At 41.1% G+C, this 17849-nt stretch overlaps 1 protein-coding gene across 1 annotated transcript in view; it reads right to left on the bottom strand.

The window, feature by feature from the left end:
* PHC3 (polyhomeotic homolog 3) overlaps positions 1–17849 on the bottom strand; it is a 96188-nt gene that overhangs the window by 52082 nt on the left and 26257 nt on the right. Inside the window, exons 5-6 of the mRNA XM_049774441.1 lie at positions 10222–10380; positions 7588–7686 (exon numbers count right to left, since the gene is read on the bottom strand). Of these exons, the coding sequence (XP_049630398.1) occupies positions 7588–7686; positions 10222–10380 (258 nt within the window). The remainder of the gene's footprint in view (positions 1–7587; positions 7687–10221; positions 10381–17849) is intronic.

Here is a 17849-nt window from a genome sequence, read left to right as displayed (position 1 = left end):
CCTCTTCTCTGTAGATAAGAAAATAAAGGTTAGGGGCTGGAAAGTTAGCACAGAGGCATTTGCCTTGTAAGCAGCTGACCCATAACTAAGGTGGTTGGTTCGAATCCCGGCATCCCATATGATCCCCCATGCCTGCCAGGAGCTATTTCTGAGCATAGAACCAGGAATAACCCCTGAGCACCGCTGGGTGTGCCCCCCCCCCAAAAAAAAGAAGGTTAAATAATGCAAAGCTGCACAGTACTCCACTGAGTGTATATAGCAGTACTTATTGGTCCATACAATACTCCATTCTCTGGCTACTGCTCTGGCTCCTGCTCAAAGGGCTTCAATAAAAACAACCTTTTAAATTAATATTCTGTTTTATTTTGTTTTTTGGAGGGCCATACCTGGTGACACTCAGGGGTTACTCCTGGCTATGTGCTCAGAAATCACTCTAGTCTTGGGGACCATATGAAATACTGGGGGATCAAACCGTGGTCCGTCCTGGGTCAGCTGCGTGCAAGGCAAACACCTTACCGCTCCACCACCACTCAGGCCCCTAAATTAATGTCCTTGTATTTTGGAGATAGATGACAAAAATAGTGCCACTGCATTGTATGGAAATTTTATGTTTACTCTGAGAAGACTCCATAATGCTTTAATGCTTTCCTAGACACTGAACTAGTGGACATTCCCAATAGTAATACTGAGAATATTACACCAATAGTAAATGATGGTTCCATTCTCACATTTCCCCAACACTAACTTCTGAACTCTTTTATATATATATATATATACACACACACATATACATATTCATATCTATACACACAATAAATACCACTCAGCTATAGCAAAAGATGAATTCATACAGTTCACCACTGCATGGATCCAATTAGAGAATGGTGTCGTGCTAAATAAAGTCAAGAGAGATACAGATACAGATCAATCAGTCTCATTTTTGGACATAAAGCTCAATAGTAAGGGAGCAACAAAGCTGACAGAACTAGAGAGCTGATCTAAAGAACTGAGTTTACCTGTGGAGAAAGGGAGAAGGAGTGGGATACATGGAACAATGATGGAGGGAAGCAGGAGCTCTGACAATGAATTTGATTTTGGAACAATGTATGCATAAAAATATAACACAGTGGTAGAGCATTTGCCCTGCAAGCGGCCAACACAGGACCAATGGTGGTTCGAATCCGGGCATCCCATATGGTCCCTTGTGCCTGCCAGGAGCGATTTCTGAGCAGAGAGCCAGGAGTAACCACTGAACACCGCTGGGTCTGGCCAAAAACCAAAACAAGCAAAAAATAATAATAATACCATTAACAGCATTTGTAAATCAAAGTGTATTAAAATTGAGGGGAAATCACAAAATACTGCTTTTAAATATAAATAATTTTTCCTTAATCTTAACATCATCCCCCAATCAATCTTCAAATGTAAAATTCTTTATTTTTTATTAGCATTATTACTATGATTTCTTCCTGAAAATTAAATTAGGGAAGAAAGAGTGGGCACCAAAAAGAGAAGGAAAAGTATTTCAAATAGTAAAGGTGGGGCTAGAGAGATAGAACAGCAGTAGGGCATTTGCCTTGCATGCAGCCGACCTGGGACAAACCCCGGTTTGACCACTGGCATCCCATTTAAACCCTTGAGCCTGTCAGGAGCAATTTCTGAGTACAGAGCCAAGAGTGACCCATGAGCGCTGCCAGGTGTGGCCCAAAAATCAAAATAAAATAAAGCAGTAGGGGCCGGAAAGACAGCACTGCGGTAGGGCGTTTGCCTTACACGCGGCCGATCCAGGACAGAGGGTGGTTCAAATCCTGGCATCTCCTGTGGTACCCTGGGCCTGCCAGGAGTGATTTCTGAATGCAGAGCCAGGAATAACCCCTGAGCGCCACCGGGTGTGACACCCCCCCCAAAATAAAATAGTAAAGGTGACAGTAAACTTTTTTCTTTTAAGTAGAATGTTAAGGTTTTTTTTTAATTGAGGGACTGTAACTTACAAACTTATTGATAGTTGAGTTTCAGGAATACAATGTTCCAGCATCAATCATACCCTCAATGTCATCTTCCCTCCATGCCCCACTGATTCCAAGTTCCCAACCCACCTCCAAGCCTACCTCCATGACAGGAACGTTTTTAAATTTGGTTGTTAAGGTTTGATCTCCTACTTTCAGTGTTGTTGGCTCTGTGATTTAGATATGTAGATAGCTCATTGATGTGCCCAAAGCCTCTGACTCCTGCTCCTGCCTCCTTTCCTTCCTTGTCCTTCTTCTGATACTCTAGGGCAGGGGTCCTCAAACTTTTTCACTGTCCCTCAGACCACTGGAGGGTCTGACTATAGTAAAAACAAAACTTATGAACGAATTCTTATGCACACTGCAAATATCTTATTTTGCAATGAAGAAACAAAACAGGGCCCGGAGAGATAGCACAGCGGCGTTTGCCTTGCAAGCAGCCGATCCACGACCAAAGGTGGTTGGTTCGAATCCCGGTGTCCCATATGGTCTCCCGTGCCTGCCAGGAGCTATTTCTGAGCAGACAGCCAGGAGTGACCCCTGAACACCGCCGGGTGTGGCCCAAAAACCAAAAAAAAAAAAGAAACAAAACAGATACAAATACAATATGTGGCCCGCGGGCTATAGTTTGAGGACCACTGCTAGGGTCAATGATTTAGGAATCCCTTTTTTATACCTTGCATTCATTCATCCTCTATACCGCAGATAAGTGAGATCATCTTGTGATTGTGTCCTTCCTCTACTTCCTTTGACCTTACTTCACTAAACATTAAATCTCTTAGTCCCCTCCAAGTCGCAGCCTATTGCATGATTTCATCATTCCTTGCAGCTCTATAGTATTCTACTATGTACATATGACAAATTTTCATAATCCACTCTATCAAAAGTCATCTAAGTTGATTCCATAGACTACCTACTATGCTAAGTGCTGTAAAGAATAATTGTGTGCATACATTTTTTGAATGAGTATTTTTTTTTGTATTTTGGGGGATAAAAATGGGATTGCTGACTCATATATATAGCAGCTCAAATCTTAATTTTCTGAGAAATCTCCATACCCATTTCCACCGAAGTCCAACCAGACATTCCACCAGCAGTGGATGAGAGTTCCTTTTCTCACTAAATTCTTGCCAGCATAGATTATCCCATTTTTTTAATATGTACCATTCTCAATGGTGTGAGCTCTATCATCGTCTTCTTAAATTGGGTCTCTCAGATAAGTTATGATGAGCACACTTTCAGGTGCTTATCAGCCAACCATCTGTCTTCTTCAGAAAAGTGTCTGTTTACTTCTCTCCATTTGTGAGTTTTGATTTCTTTTATATTAATGTTAAGCTTTGCAAGTATCAATCTTTAACTTTTTGTGTTAAATGCAGGTTTTTTCCATTCATTTGGGTATCTTTTAGTTTTAGTCTGTGTTTATTTTGCCATACAGACTCTTTAATTTGATGTACTCCCACTTTTTATTCTTCTGTTTTTTGTTTTGTTTTGGTTTTTGGTTTTTGGGCCACACCCGGCGGTGCTCAGGGGTTACTCCTGGCTATCTGCTCAGAAATAGCTCCTGGCAGGCACGGGGGACCATATGGGACACCGGGATTCGAACCAACCACCTTTGAGCCTGGATCGGCTGCTTGCAAGGCAAATGCCACTGTGCTATCTCTCCAGGCCCTATTCTTCTGTTTTTTACTTTGAAGTCATCACAGAAAACCCCTTTGGGGTCCAAAAGTTTTGAATGGTCTGCCTATATTTCTTGAATGTATTTTGTGGATCCGTCTTAATTTAAGACTTTAGTTTCCCTTCAACTGATTTTTGATAAGGTGTGAATATTAATCCAGCTTTTTTTTTGTTTTTATATGCGGTTATCTAGTTTACCCAACACCATTTGTTAAAGAGGTATCTTTATTTCATTTCATATACCAGCTCCTTTGTCAAAAATTAGTTAACCTATCAATTACAATCTGTTGTAATTACAATGCTGTTTTGATCACCTTGATAATTTCAAGTTAAGGAATGAAGTACTGCTCAGTTTTCTATTTTTCATATGGCTTTAACTAGTCAGGTGTTTCATGATACTATACAAACTTTATTGCATCAACTCAAAGAATTGATTGAGTATTAAAAAATACATACAAATGGAATTGAAGGAGCAAAAGAATACAATATCAAGCCACAGTAACAGAACTCAATGTGGAGAACAATATCAGAAAACTTGAAGAGAAAAAACAAGGCAGCAACAATAATGAAGTAGCAAGAGGAGAGGAGGGGAAAGAAAGTAAGAGGAGGAGAAGAGAGAAGAGAGGAGAGGAGAGGAAAACAAAGTACACAGAGGAAAACGTAGGCAAACCACTCCATGACACTGAAGCTTAATGTATCTTCAAGGATGAAACACCACTGGCCAAGCAAGTGAAAGCAAAGATAAATTAGGACTACATTAAACTGAGAAGCTTTTGCACTTCAAAAGAAACAGAGACCTGAATACAAAGGAGCCCATGGAATGGAAGAAACTTTTCACAATAGATCCCTGGGGGGGGGGGGGGGGGGGGAAGAGGCTACAATAAATAACTTCATGCTATTAAACTGGAGAACCTACATGTAATATTAGAAAATAATTAGGAGAAATAGGCCTAATACAAGTAAAGAAATTTTAGGTTCCAGAGCAATAGCACAATGGATAGGTCATTTGCCTAGCATACAAGTGAACGGTTCAATCCCCAGCATCCCGTATGGACCCCCAGCCCCCTGCCTGTCAATAGTATATTTCTGGAAGCAATGAGTAACTCCTGAGCAAAACCACCAGGTATGGCCCAAAAAGCAAACTAACGAACAAGCAAAGAAATACAAACAGTAATTAAGAGCAAAAGCCCTGGTCCAGATCAGCTCAATGGTGAGTTCTACTAAACCTACTGAGATGAATTATTACCCTTACTCTCTCAGAGCTCTTCAAAAATATTAAACAAACAAGAATTCTTCCTAACAGATTTTATGAAGCAACATTAATACCCACAGTAGATAGGAACACTACTAGAAAAGAAATTTTCAGAGCCAAAGCCATTGTACAGTGTTTCGAGTTTGTCTGGCATGTAGCCAGCCCAGGTTTGGGTTAAATCCCAGCCATCCCAGATGCCCCCCCCCCCCGCCCCCCAAGCACCACCAGGAGGAATTCCTGAACTCAGAGCCAGGAGTAATCCCTGAGTATCGTTGGATATGGCTAAACATTTAAAAGAAAAATTCAGACCAGTTCCCACCTGCTCAACATTGACCCAAATATTTGCAACAAAATCATAACAACCCAGGACAGAGTGATAGAACACAGTAGGGCATCTGCCTTACACGCGACAGATTGGGACCAACCCGGGTTCGATCCCTGGCATCCCATTTGCTCCCCTGAACCTGCCAAGAAGGATTTCTGAGAGCAGACAAGAGTAACCCCTGAATGTCACCAGGTGTGGCCCAAAAATATCATTAACAAACTAAATTCAACAGCATATCAAAAATCATGCAGCAAAGTCATTTAGGATTTACCCTAGAGATGCAGGAATAGCTCAACAGACGCTCTAACTTTTAATAGGAGGAAAAAAATTTACCACTCTACAGACTTTTTTACCTTAAAGGTGTACTTATTTTAAAGCTTCAGTAATAGAGAAATAGTCAGGAAGTAAGACATTTGCCCTGCATGTGGCCGGTTCTATCCTCAGCACTTCAAGAAATCTTTCCTTGGGGCTGAAGTGATAGCACATTGGGTAGGGAATTTGCCTTGCATGCGACCAACCCGGTAAGTAGGTGTGGCCCAAGGACCAATCAAACAATCAATAAATAAAGTTTAAAAAAAATAATAAATCTTCCCTCAATCTGACGAGTCTCTTGCTTTTTGTGTAAAAGTGTTTTGAAGAACAGGTTTTAATTTAAAATAAAAACATTTGTCTAGGGCTGGAGAGATAGCATGGAGATACGGCGATTGCCTTTCATGCTGAAGGATGGTGGTTCATATCCCGGCATTCAATATGGTACCCTGTGCTTGCCAGGGGCGATTTCTGAGCATAGAGCCAGAAGTAAACCCTGAGTGCTGCCGGGTGTGACCCCAAAAACCAAAAAAAAAAAAAAAATTTTTTTTTTTTTTGGTTTTTCGGGTCACACCCCTTTGATGCTCAGGGTTACTCCTGGCTAAGCACTCAGAAACCGCCCCTGGCTTGGGGGAACCATATGGGATGCCAGGGATCGAACCGCGGTCCTTCCTTGGCTAGCGCTTGCAAGGCAGACACCTTACCTCTAGCGCCACCTCGCCGCCCCCCCCCCAAAAAAAGAATTTGTCATTCTTTTCTTCTATGACTACTGCTTTCTCTGTCTAAGAAAGTTTTACCTACTCCAGGCTTTTAATGATATTTCTTTTTTTTTCTTTTTTTGATATATTTAAAGGAAATATAGCACATAGTTGACACAATTGATCATAATACATGTTTCAGGAAGAACAAAAGCAAAGTTATAAAAAAATTTAAAAAACTAACGAAAAAGGTATTTCTTGTTGTTGCTGTGTATGTGAGAGAGAAAATGAAAGAGATGAATTAATACCGTTTTAATGTTTGAACTATTATTTTTAGGTCTTTTTTTTTTTTTTTTTTTTTTTTTTTGGTTTTTGGGTCACACCCGGCAGCACTCAGAGGTTTACTCCTGGCTCCATGCCCAGAAATTGCTCCTGGCAGGCTCGGAGGACCATATGGGATCCTGGGATTAGAACCACCGTCTTCTGCATGCAAGACAAATACCCTACCTCCATGCTATCTCTCCGGTCCCTATTTTTAGGTCTTAATTCTACTTGTTTTGTTTTGGGGTCATACCTGGTGGTGTTCAGGGGTTACTCCTGGCTCTGCACTCAGAAATTGATCCTGCCAGACTCAGGGGACCATATGAAATGCCAGGAATCGAACTGGGGTCCATCCTGGGTTGGCCATGTCAAGGCAAACACCCTACCACTATGCTCACTCCAGCTCCTTCATTCTATTTCTATTCTAGCTTTGTATATGGTATGAGGAGAATCTTTTTTCCACAGTACCAATGTAATACTTAAATCAAATTATTTTTGCCAAGATGCCTATATATAAAATAAAACTTATGAAAAAAACTGTCCCTGATAATAAAACTTAGCAATATTTTGTTAGCAAAAATTCATTAGCTTTCACTGATGTCGATCATTTAGTGATATAACAATCTCTACAGGACAAAAGCCAAAAATTCTTGAGGTTTTCATTATTTTTACTAAATATAAATCTTTTTTGATTATTTTGTTTATGTTTTAGGGCCACACCCAGTGACACTCAGGGGTTACTCCTGGCTAGGCGCTCAGAAATTACTCCTGGCTTGGGGGACCATATGGGACGCCAGGGGATCGAACCACAGTCCATCCTAGGCTAGTTCACGCAAGGCAGACACCTTACGCCCTGCGCCACCACTCCGGCCCCTAAATATAAATCTTCAATGTAGGACAAAGAGCACTGAAACCAGCAGTAACTTAAACACAATGTATGTTTATATTAAATCTGAAAATCCAGACTTCAGATACCACATTATGAAGCTAGGACAAGCTCACCTGAGTAGCTGCAGACTGACAGGAAGATGACGATGACGACGAGACAACAGGAATGTCAGACTGTACAGCAGCCACAGTGGTAGCGGGTGTGAAAATCAGCTGTACAGACAGAAAAACCAAAAATATACCCTAAGACAAAAGAACATGTCTCACACACAATGTATAGCAGGCAAGAAAGACTGAAATTTATGACAGAAAGACGATGCAGTCTGCTTCCTAAGCAAAAGGTTTACATAACAAAGAGAAATTTCTAATAATAACTCAAAAAAAATCTTTAACATTTTTCGCAACAGCTTGTGATTCTGATAAAAAGAAAAAGAAATTAGTGCTCAAAAAAGGAAAATGCATTTTGGTAATATAAAATCCTTATACCAAGTTCTGCTATAATAAGCTATTATACTCAAACTTTCCCCAGTTCAAAACTGTGGCTGGATTCCTAAAATGATATTAGTTTCTACACTTAATGCAAATTAAATTTTAGTGAGAAACATAAAAAGAAACACCAAAAAGATCTTTACAGTCCACAAAGGGTAACTATATCATATACTATACCATAATATTTCACTCAGATACAGAAATCTACAGTACAAACCTAGGTTACTCTTGAGTGTGAAACTATTTGTAAAGCGGTAATCCTTCAAAACAGAAATGCCACAACAGGTCACAATTCAACACCAAAACAGCCTACAAAAAAAAAAAAAAAAAAAGACAAGCCTCACATACACACACACCCCCAAATTACCACCATCTCTTTTCAAGTGTTCTCAATATTGAAACAGAAGTTTACTAAGAAAGCAATGCAATTTACAGAGATTATCTAACCAACCTTAGTAAACTATGACAATTGTTTTTAAAAATGCATATTCTATTTAAAAATTATGTCGAGTTATTTTTCAGAAACATTTGTTTAAATTAAAATTACCAACTAAGGAATCTTTAAGCATCAGCTCTTTACAACACTGATTTTAAGTGAAGTAAATAAAGTATAATATTCACAAGAAAGTAATTTTCAATACAAGAACAAAAGCACTAAATATAAGGAGATGCTCTATTTTATTTGAGCAATATGAAACTGCCAGTTGAGAAGTCAAAATGGTGAAAGCACAAACATTTCAAATAGTCCAGCCTGATTTGGAAGCATATGATCAAAATCTAATGGGTAAGAGGAGAGATCTCAAAATATGGTTTACTGAATAATGTTTTTTTAAGTAAGTTGCATTCTGGGCCCGGAAAGATAGCACCGCGGCGTTTGCCTTGCAAGCAGCCGATCCAGGACCAAAGGTGGTTGGTTCGAATCCTGGTGTCCCATATGGTCCCCCGTGCCTGCCAGGAGCTATTTCTGAGCAGACAGCCAGGAGTAACCCCTGAGCACCACCGGGTGTGGCCCAAAAACCAAAAAAAAAAAAAAAAGTAAGTTGCATTCTTTATTATAAATATAACAAACATGAGATTTCAGTGAATAAAAAGGGGATTCAGAAATATATTGTTAGCAAATAAAAAGCATACATATGTATGTATATATGCAAACATGCATATACATATGCATGAACACATGTTCTGGCATGAAAGCCAAAACTGTTCCTATCAAGTTTCCTATACTAATATTAAAGAAGTTCATTATTATTAGGAAATCAGAAGGTATTCATAGAATAGCTAAACTTATATTGCTGAATTAGTAGAGGAACTCAATTTACTTAATTAAAAATGAGATAGAGAAAACCAAAATTGGGATTCATCTAATCTAAACAATAACTAAGAACTACAATCCAGGGGCCAGAGCAATAGGTGGTAGGTGGTAGGGCATTTGCCTTGCATATGGCTGACCCAAGACAAACCTCAGTTCGATCCCTGACATTCCATACATTCTCCTGAGCCAGGAGTGATTTCTGAGCGCAGCAAGGAGTAACCCAACCCCTAAGTGTCACCAGGTGTGGCCCCCCCCCAAAAAAAAAAGCTAACAATCTAGCTAGCTTTTCATTTATTATTTCATTAACTCTTAGATTTCAAAGATATGCATTGTTATTTTATGTGGCCCCTCTTTGGACTAATTAACTTATTATTGTCTATCTGAAAATAATTTCTATTAAAAAAGCATAATTTGCTTTATTTTAATTCTTCACTATCTATTTAATATATAACACTGTATAATCACTACACCAACTATAGCTATAAAATGCCAGAAATTAATCGATACATCCAATTTTACAGATGTTAAAATCTGAAAATATTAGGGGCCAGAGTGGTGGCATGACGGTAGGACATTTGCCTTGCACACGGCTGACCTAGGACAGAATGTGATTCGATCCCCCAGCGTCCCATATGGACCCCAAGCCAGAAGTGGTTTCTGAATGCATAGCCAGGAGTAACTCCTGAGCATCACCAGTGTGTCCCAAAAACAAAAAAGTGAAAATCTTAAACCAATTAAATATGACACAAAAAATATAATCACTATGCTACAGAATATTGATAATACAAGAAGGCCTGTCAACCTAGAAGTAGAATCTTTCATGACATAAATGTCTAAAGATATGTAAAATAATAATACATATTTCTTATGTATTAAAAACTGTATTGAAAAAACATTTGATCTCTTGGTCATCAAGCACTGAAAAGGCTTGGTAGCTCCCATCTTACCATTTGAGCTCGGAGGTACATCTGAGCTTGGCTCGCTGTCAGGGTCGGGGAGGTGCTCCCTAGCAACATGGTCTGCTGTGTAATACTGCCACTGGTAGAACTGGAAGTCTGGGAACGGCTTATTAACTGTGCAGGTGTAGGAGAAGTAGAGAGGTTGATCTAGGGAAAAAAAACATTGCAGGTGATAGGCTTCCAATTTTTGTTTGCATGTCAATAAATTGTACCAGGCTGCACTCGAGTAAGCATCAACAGTGACTAAGAGACCTATAAGAAAAGGCTTCATCTTTGGCAGATACTTCACTTCCTTGGGAAATTATCTGCATGTTTTTAAATAACAGCATACACTGGTTAGGAAGACCATTTCTAAGAGTATAATAGTATGATTCAATAGTGCAGGGGTAGCGAACAGGAGTTTTACCCTCTCAAAATGGCAAAATGCAGTATGTGTTTAATATATTATTGTTAAAATTAGATGCTTTTGTGTGTTTGTCTGTTTTGGCAGGTCACTGTGTGGTGTGGCTCTCTTGACTCTCACAGTTTAAATTTTTGGCTCTTTATGTCACACTTGTTCACCATCCCTGCTATGTGTGTGTGAAAGAGAAGCAAGATAGTTTTATTGACACTTAGATAAGAGGAGAGAAAGGAAGTGTTCAAGAGAAAGAGGGAGAAATGTGGGAAGGTGGGAGGGAGAGAATGAGGAAGGGAGGTGGGAAGGGAGGGAGGGAGGGAAGGAAGGGAGGGAGGTGGAAAGGGAGGGAGGGAAGGAAGGGAGGGAGGGAGGGAGGGAGGAAGGAAGGAAGGAAGGAAGGAAGGAAGGAAGGAAGGAAGGAAGGAAGGAAGGAAGGAAGGAAGGAAGGAAGGAAGGAAGGAAGGAAGGAAGGAAGGAAGGAAGGAAGGAAGGAAGGAAGGGAGTTTAACTGCTGTTAAAGGATGGAGAGTTCTCTCCTCTCTCAAAATTCTCTGCCTCCCTCAATGAACGAACCTGTTTTATTTCAAAAATTAGTAACTTCAGGGGCCAGAGAGATAGCATGAAGGTAGATGTTTGCCTTGCATGCAGAAGAACGGTGGTTCCAATTCGGGCAGCCCATATGGTCCCCCAAGCCTGCCAGGAGCGATTTCTGAGCACAGAGCCAGGAATAACCCCTGAGCGCTGCCAGGTGTGACCCACAAACCAAAAAAATAAAATAGTAACTTTAGGGGCCAGAGCGGTGGTGCAAGCAGTAGGACATTTGTCTTGTACACGCTAACCTAGGACAGACCTCGGTTCGATCCCCTGGCGTCCCATATGGTCCCCCAAGCCAGGAGCAATTTCTGATCATATAGCCAGGAAAAAAAAATTAACTTCAGCAGTACAGTGTTTACCTTGAATTTGAGATCCTGTTTTTGAAACCTGGGGCACCACAGTAGAAAGAGGAAAGTTAGAGGGAGATGGGGTGGGGAGAAGAGAAGAGGAGGAAAGAGGGAAGAGGAAACAGGGAGAGAAGCCAGGAAAAGTGAGGGGGAGAGAAGTGAGGGAGATATATATACTATTTTATTTATATGTGTGTGTATGTATGTATGTATGTATGTATGTATGTATGTATAGAGAAAGAGAGACTGGTAACCAAATAGACAGGCGAAAGCAATCTAGATTAGGCAATAATGGAACATATTTCCAATTTCATACCAAATATATTTATTAACCATTTTAAAGATGAATATGTCAGGACCAGAGAGATAATACAGTAGGCAAGACTCTTGTCTTGCACACAGCTAACCTGAGTTTGGTCCCCAGCACCCAATATGGTCCCCTAAGCACCTGCCAAGAGTGGTTTCTAAGTACAGAGTCTGGAGAAACCTTTGAGCATCACTGGTGTGACCCAAAAACAAATAAAAAAGATAAATATGTTCATCAAAGAAATATGATTTCAAAGACTTTTAGTGGAACAAAGTAGAGAATAAAATTAAGAAATAACTTATTAACGGGTCCAGAGAGATAGCACAGCGGCGTTTGCCTTGCAAGCAGCAGATCCAGGACCAAAGGTGGTTGGTTCGAATCCCGGTGTCCCATATGGTCCCCCGTGCCTGCCAGGAGCTATTTCTGAGCAGACAGCCAGGACTAACCCCTGAGCAAAGCCGGGTGTGGCCCAAAAACAAAAAGAAAAAGAAAAAGAAATAACTTATTAGGGAGCTGAAGCAATAGTATAGCAGGTAGGGCACATGCCTTGCAAGAGGATGATCCGGGGTTCTATGTCCCCCTCTGTCCCCCTACAATCTGCTAAGAGTGATTCCTGAGCATAGAGCCAGGAACCCCAGAGCACTATTGGGTGTGGCAAAAAAAAAAACTAAAAAAAAAGTTTACTAGGACTTGTACGCGGTTTCGGTGACGAAGATGCCTGTCCTGAAAGCATTAATTTCTGATGTGCCAAGCACTGACCTCAGTAGTCCTGCTGTTTGGTACCACAACAAAGAATCTGATCTCAGGGACTTGGCAAGACCACAGTGCCCACACTGTGCCCACAACCACCTCAAGTGAGAGTGAGGCCATAAGTAAAGATAGAAGCATACTATCCCTAAGTATGCAGCCTTGTGTGAGACACTCAATGAGCACCACCCAGCAAGTACCACAGGTAAATGAATGCAATCCCCAGTGAACACACATGTGAGCATCACAACAAGGTGTATGTGTGTGTGACTGCCCCCCAATCATGGCAATAACAAAACAACAAAGGAAAGGGGGAAGGAAAAAAGAAAGTGATTATAGTTAGGAGGATTTTGACTCAGTCAACAAAGCACACTGGAGTAACAAGTACCCAAGTACACTCTCGTAAGGGGAGTCTCAGGAGAGCCAAGCTTGTGGCTCAAGACAGAACACACGCGATCCTGGGCTGATGTCCAGCGCCTAAGTGCTCCCCTCGAACTGCTGGGTGAGGCTCAACAGTGACAACAATGACAACAACCACCAAAATACGAAAAGGGGGAGTAGAAAGGAAAATCTCCAGATGAGAAAAAAGAAGAAATTCAAAGGCTACTGGGGCCACCTTGGCAGTCTAGGAAAATACTGACCCCTAGAGATATTTTCAGAGACAGCTAAAAGTAAAATCCTTATTTAGGTACACAGCAATAATACAAGTTGGATGCTTGCCTTGTATATAGCCAAGCTGGGTTCGATACCTGGCACTAAATACCATTGCCTGACCTCTGCCAGGACTGATCCTGAGTGCAGAGGATGGTGTAAACCCTGAACACTACAGTGTGTAGCACCCCCAAATTTTTCTTTTTAATTTTTGGGGGGTTGGTTTTGGGGCTTCACCTAGCAACACTAAGAGGTTAATTACTCCTGGCAATCTCAGGGGAATCATAGGGATGCCGAGTATCAAACCTATCAAACCTGGGTCAGCAGCACCCAAGGCTAACACCCCACCTGCTGTGCTATTGCTCTAGATCAGGGGTCTCAAACTCAATTTACCTGGGGGCCACAGGAGGCAAAGTCAGGGTGATCCTTGAGTGCAAAGTCAGTAGTAAGCCTTGAACATTGGAGGGTGTGACCCAAACAACTAAAACAAAACAAAACATAAAAAGATTCCTCTAGAGCAGGGCCACAAAATGTTGTACGGAGGGCCGCAAACGAGTTTGAGATCTAGAGTCTAGTGCAGGTATAATTGATCTTAACTACTCAACTCCATTTTTAATGTGTTATATGGTAATTAATTACTAAGTCCTTCCCCAATATCTAGTTTTCTACAGTATTCCATATATAGGTATTTTAAATAGTCTTTCTTCAAAGATTAAATCATTTAGCAGGATAAAACTGGACTCAGGTTTTCTGAGTCATATTTTGGTAATCAGGATGCTGTCCTATCCCAGAAAGTTCCCTAATTTGAGTCACTCTGAAGCTATAATCCTTGGCACTTTTTCAGTGAATAAAACAGAAGTTAGGGCCCAGAGAGATAGCACAGTGGTGTTTGCCTTGCAAGCAGCCGATCCACGACCAAAGGTGGTTGGTTCGAATCCCGGTGTCCCATATGGTCCCCCGTGCCTGCCAGGAGCTATTTCTGAGCAGACAGCCAGGAGTAACCCCTGAGCAACGCCGGGTGTGACCCAAAAACAAAACAAACAAACAAAAAAAAAAACAGAAGTTAAAACAATATAAAAATGTCCTCTGTATTTCTATATTCATTGCAGCACTATTTATAATAGCCAGAATCTGGAAACAACTCAGATTCAAGACAACAGATGATTAGCTACAGAAACTGTGGTACATCTACATAATGAAATACTAGGCAGACATTAGAAAAAATGAAGTCATGATATTTGCTTATATATGGATGGATATGGAGATGATTATGCTAAGTGAAATGAGTCAGAGGGAGATGGATAGGCATAGAATAGTTTCAATCACTGTGGGATATAAGGAAAATGAAAGATAGTATGGTACTAATACCCAGAGACAATACATATGAGGATCAAAAAAAGCAGTCCAGGGCCCGGAGAGATAGCACAGCGGTGTTTGCCTTGCAAGCAGCCAATCCGGGACCTAAGGTGGTTGGTTCGAATCCCGGTGTCCCATATGGTCCCCTGAGCCTGCTAGGAGCTATTTCTGAGCAGACAGCCCTGAGCACCGCCGGGTGTGGCCCAAAAACCAAAAAAAAAAAAAAAAAAAAAAAAGCAGTCCAAGGTAGGAACAAGCTTGCCACAAAGAGTGGTAAATGCAGTTAGGATAGTGAATGGTTGGTCCACTGTGATAATGATAGTTGGTAATGATCACTCTGGATAAGAAATGGGTGCTGAAAGGTGGTGATACCCCTTTATTAGCAATAGTCCAAATCACAGTGGGGGTCGGAGAGAGGGAGAGGGAGAGGGAGAGAGGGAGAGGGAGAGGGAGAGAGAGAGAGAGAGAGAGAGAGAGAGAGAGAGAGAGAGAGAGAGAGAGAGAGAGAGAATAAAGGTGGGAGGGGGTGAAAGTCAAACTGGGGACACTGGTGGCAAGATGTGCACTGATGTGCACAGGTGAGGGGTGGTACATACTGTATGACAAATTCAATCATGAACAATTTTGTAACCACAATGCTTAAATTAATTATTAAAAAATAGAAAAGAAGTAGTTAAAGAGGCCAGAGCAATAAAAGAGTAGTGGGTAGGGTGTTTGCCATGCACACAGCCAACTGACACACAATCCCTAACAGTGGTCCTCAAACTATGGCCCGCAGGCCACATATTATATTTGTATCTGTTTTGTTTCTTCATTGCAAAATAAGATATATGCAGTGTGCATAGAAATTCATTCATAAGTTTTGTTTTTACTATAGTCAGACCCTCCAATGGTCTGAGGGACAGTGAACTGGCCCCCTGTTGAAAAAGTTTGAGGACACCTGCCCTAGCACCTCATATGGCCCCCTGAGTCAGCCAGTAGTGATTATTGAGTGCAGAACCAGGAGTAAGCCCTGAGCACCACCAGATACAGTCCAAAAAAACACACAAACAACAAAGGAAGGTATAAAGTGAGTAGAAAAGATATTTGCTAACACTTTTTTTGTTGCTTTTGTTTTTTTTTTTTGAAACAAGCTAATAATTGTCCTTTATTTCTTTTTTTATTTCATTTAGCAGTTACCTCAAGTTCTATTCATTTCTCACCCCCCCCAAAGAAACAATTTTTTTAGGGTTATGTTTTTCTTTATTTTTTTGTAATATTTTTTATTTAAATACCAGGGTTACAAGTTTGTTCATAGTAGTTTTTTTCATAGATAAAGTTGTTCATGATAGAGTTAGTCACACAAGTACAACAACCTTCACCAGTGTACATTTATTTCCTGGTTCCAATCTCTAGTTTCCCTCTTACCTTCCCTGATGCCCTCTTCCCTTCCACAAACCTCCTCCCTGTCTCTCTCCTCTCTTCTCTCCCCTTCTCTCTCTTTACTGCAAATGAAAGGGTGCCAAAAATGATGCTTTCACATTAGATTTTTCTCCACTTCTCTACTAACTGCATTCTACACTCTTTGACTAACACATTCTTTAAGCGAAAGCATCAGCATTTTTGAGTTGTTGTTTGTTTGTTTGGGAGACACAGCCAACAAGTGCTCAGGGGTTACCCTGGCTCTGGACTCACAGATTATTTCTCACAATGCTCGAGGGACCAGATGGGATGCTAGAGACTGAACCCAGGTCAGCTGCATGCAAACGCCCTACTTGCTGTACTATTGCTCCAGCACCAGCATAAGCACTTTTTTTTTTTTTTTTTTGGTTTTTGGGCCACACCCGGCGTTGCTCAGGGGTTACTCCTGGCTGTCTGCTCAGAAATAGCTCCTGGCAGGCACGGGGGACCATATGGGACACCGGGATTCGAACCAACCACCTTTGGTACTGGATCGGCTGCTTGCAAGGCAAACGCCGCTGTGCTATCTCTCCGGGCCCCGCATAAGCACTTTTTAACAGGAGTCACTTAAAGGGTGTTTAGGACTTGTGGGCCACTCTCATGCCTGACCATGCAGGACAGACAGTTCAGTGATCAGGGGGCCACCAAGGCTATAAGATAGTGGCAGGGTTCTGATTCAAGGTCTTCACAAGCTAGACTTGTGTTTTACCATTTACTCCAGTTCTACCCTAACTCTCAGCCCCTTAATAAAATTCCTTTGAGGAAGGCCAGAAGTAGTACCATGGGGAAGGGCTTAGTGACCTGGCTTTAATCCCTGGCACCACATACTCACAGTGCTATTGCACCAGCCCCCTTATAAAAAAAAAAAAATTAGAAGACTAACATATGGGGGCCGAAGAGATAGCACAGCAGTAGGGCATTTGCCTTGCATGCAACCAATCCAGGACAAACGGTGGTTTGAATCCCGGCATCCCATATGGCCCCCTGTGCCAGCCAGGAGCAATTTCTGAGCGCAGAGCTAGGAGTAACCTCTGAGTGCCGCCACCAGATATGACCCAAAAAACAAAAACAAAAAAAGATAACATATGGGCCAGAAAATGTAACTCTCCTCCACCCATCCAAAGTGCTCAGGGAACCATATTGGCTATCAGAGATTGAATGTGGGTGTGTCATGTGCAGGGCAGGCACCCTACTGTATTATCCCCTTGGCCCCCCAAAAGATATATTAATAGCTGAAATGTCTGAATGCTTTGGAAAGAAGAATGCAGAGTACAAATAAAATACTCTTCTTTTTCTTAAAAAAGAAAAAAAGGAAGTAAAAATGAAACTATTATAATTTCCTAACCACCTGCAATCCATTTATGTTTTTCCTGTTTTGTTTCTTAGTAGTTTTGTTTATCTTTTTTATTTTTAGTTTTTAGGCCATATCTGACAATGGTCAGGTGTTACTCCTGGCTCTACTCTCAGGTATCATTCCTGGCAGTGCTGAGGGAACCATATGAGGTACTGAAAGTAGAACCTGGATGGGCTGCGTGCAAGGCAAGAGCCCTACCTGTTGTACTATCACTCTAGCCCCCAGTTTTACTGAAATTGTGAAATCAAAGAACTAAATTCCATTAGTAAATAACATTTCAGGCAAGTCTAACGAAGATTGTGTAGACTGAAGACAAAAGATGCTCAGTAAGCATCTCTGCTAAGAATCCATCTCCACACACCAAACCAACAAAATCTTCCTTCCCATTCACAGTAAGACTCTAGTTTTGTTTTTTTCTGCTAA

Source organism: Suncus etruscus, chromosome 6 (genome assembly GCF_024139225.1).
Source record: "Suncus etruscus isolate mSunEtr1 chromosome 6, mSunEtr1.pri.cur, whole genome shotgun sequence".
Lineage (NCBI taxonomy): Eukaryota > Metazoa > Chordata > Mammalia > Eulipotyphla > Soricidae > Suncus > Suncus etruscus.
The sequence above is the reverse complement of the archived record's forward strand: the minus strand, read 5'-3'. Positions and strand labels throughout refer to the sequence as shown.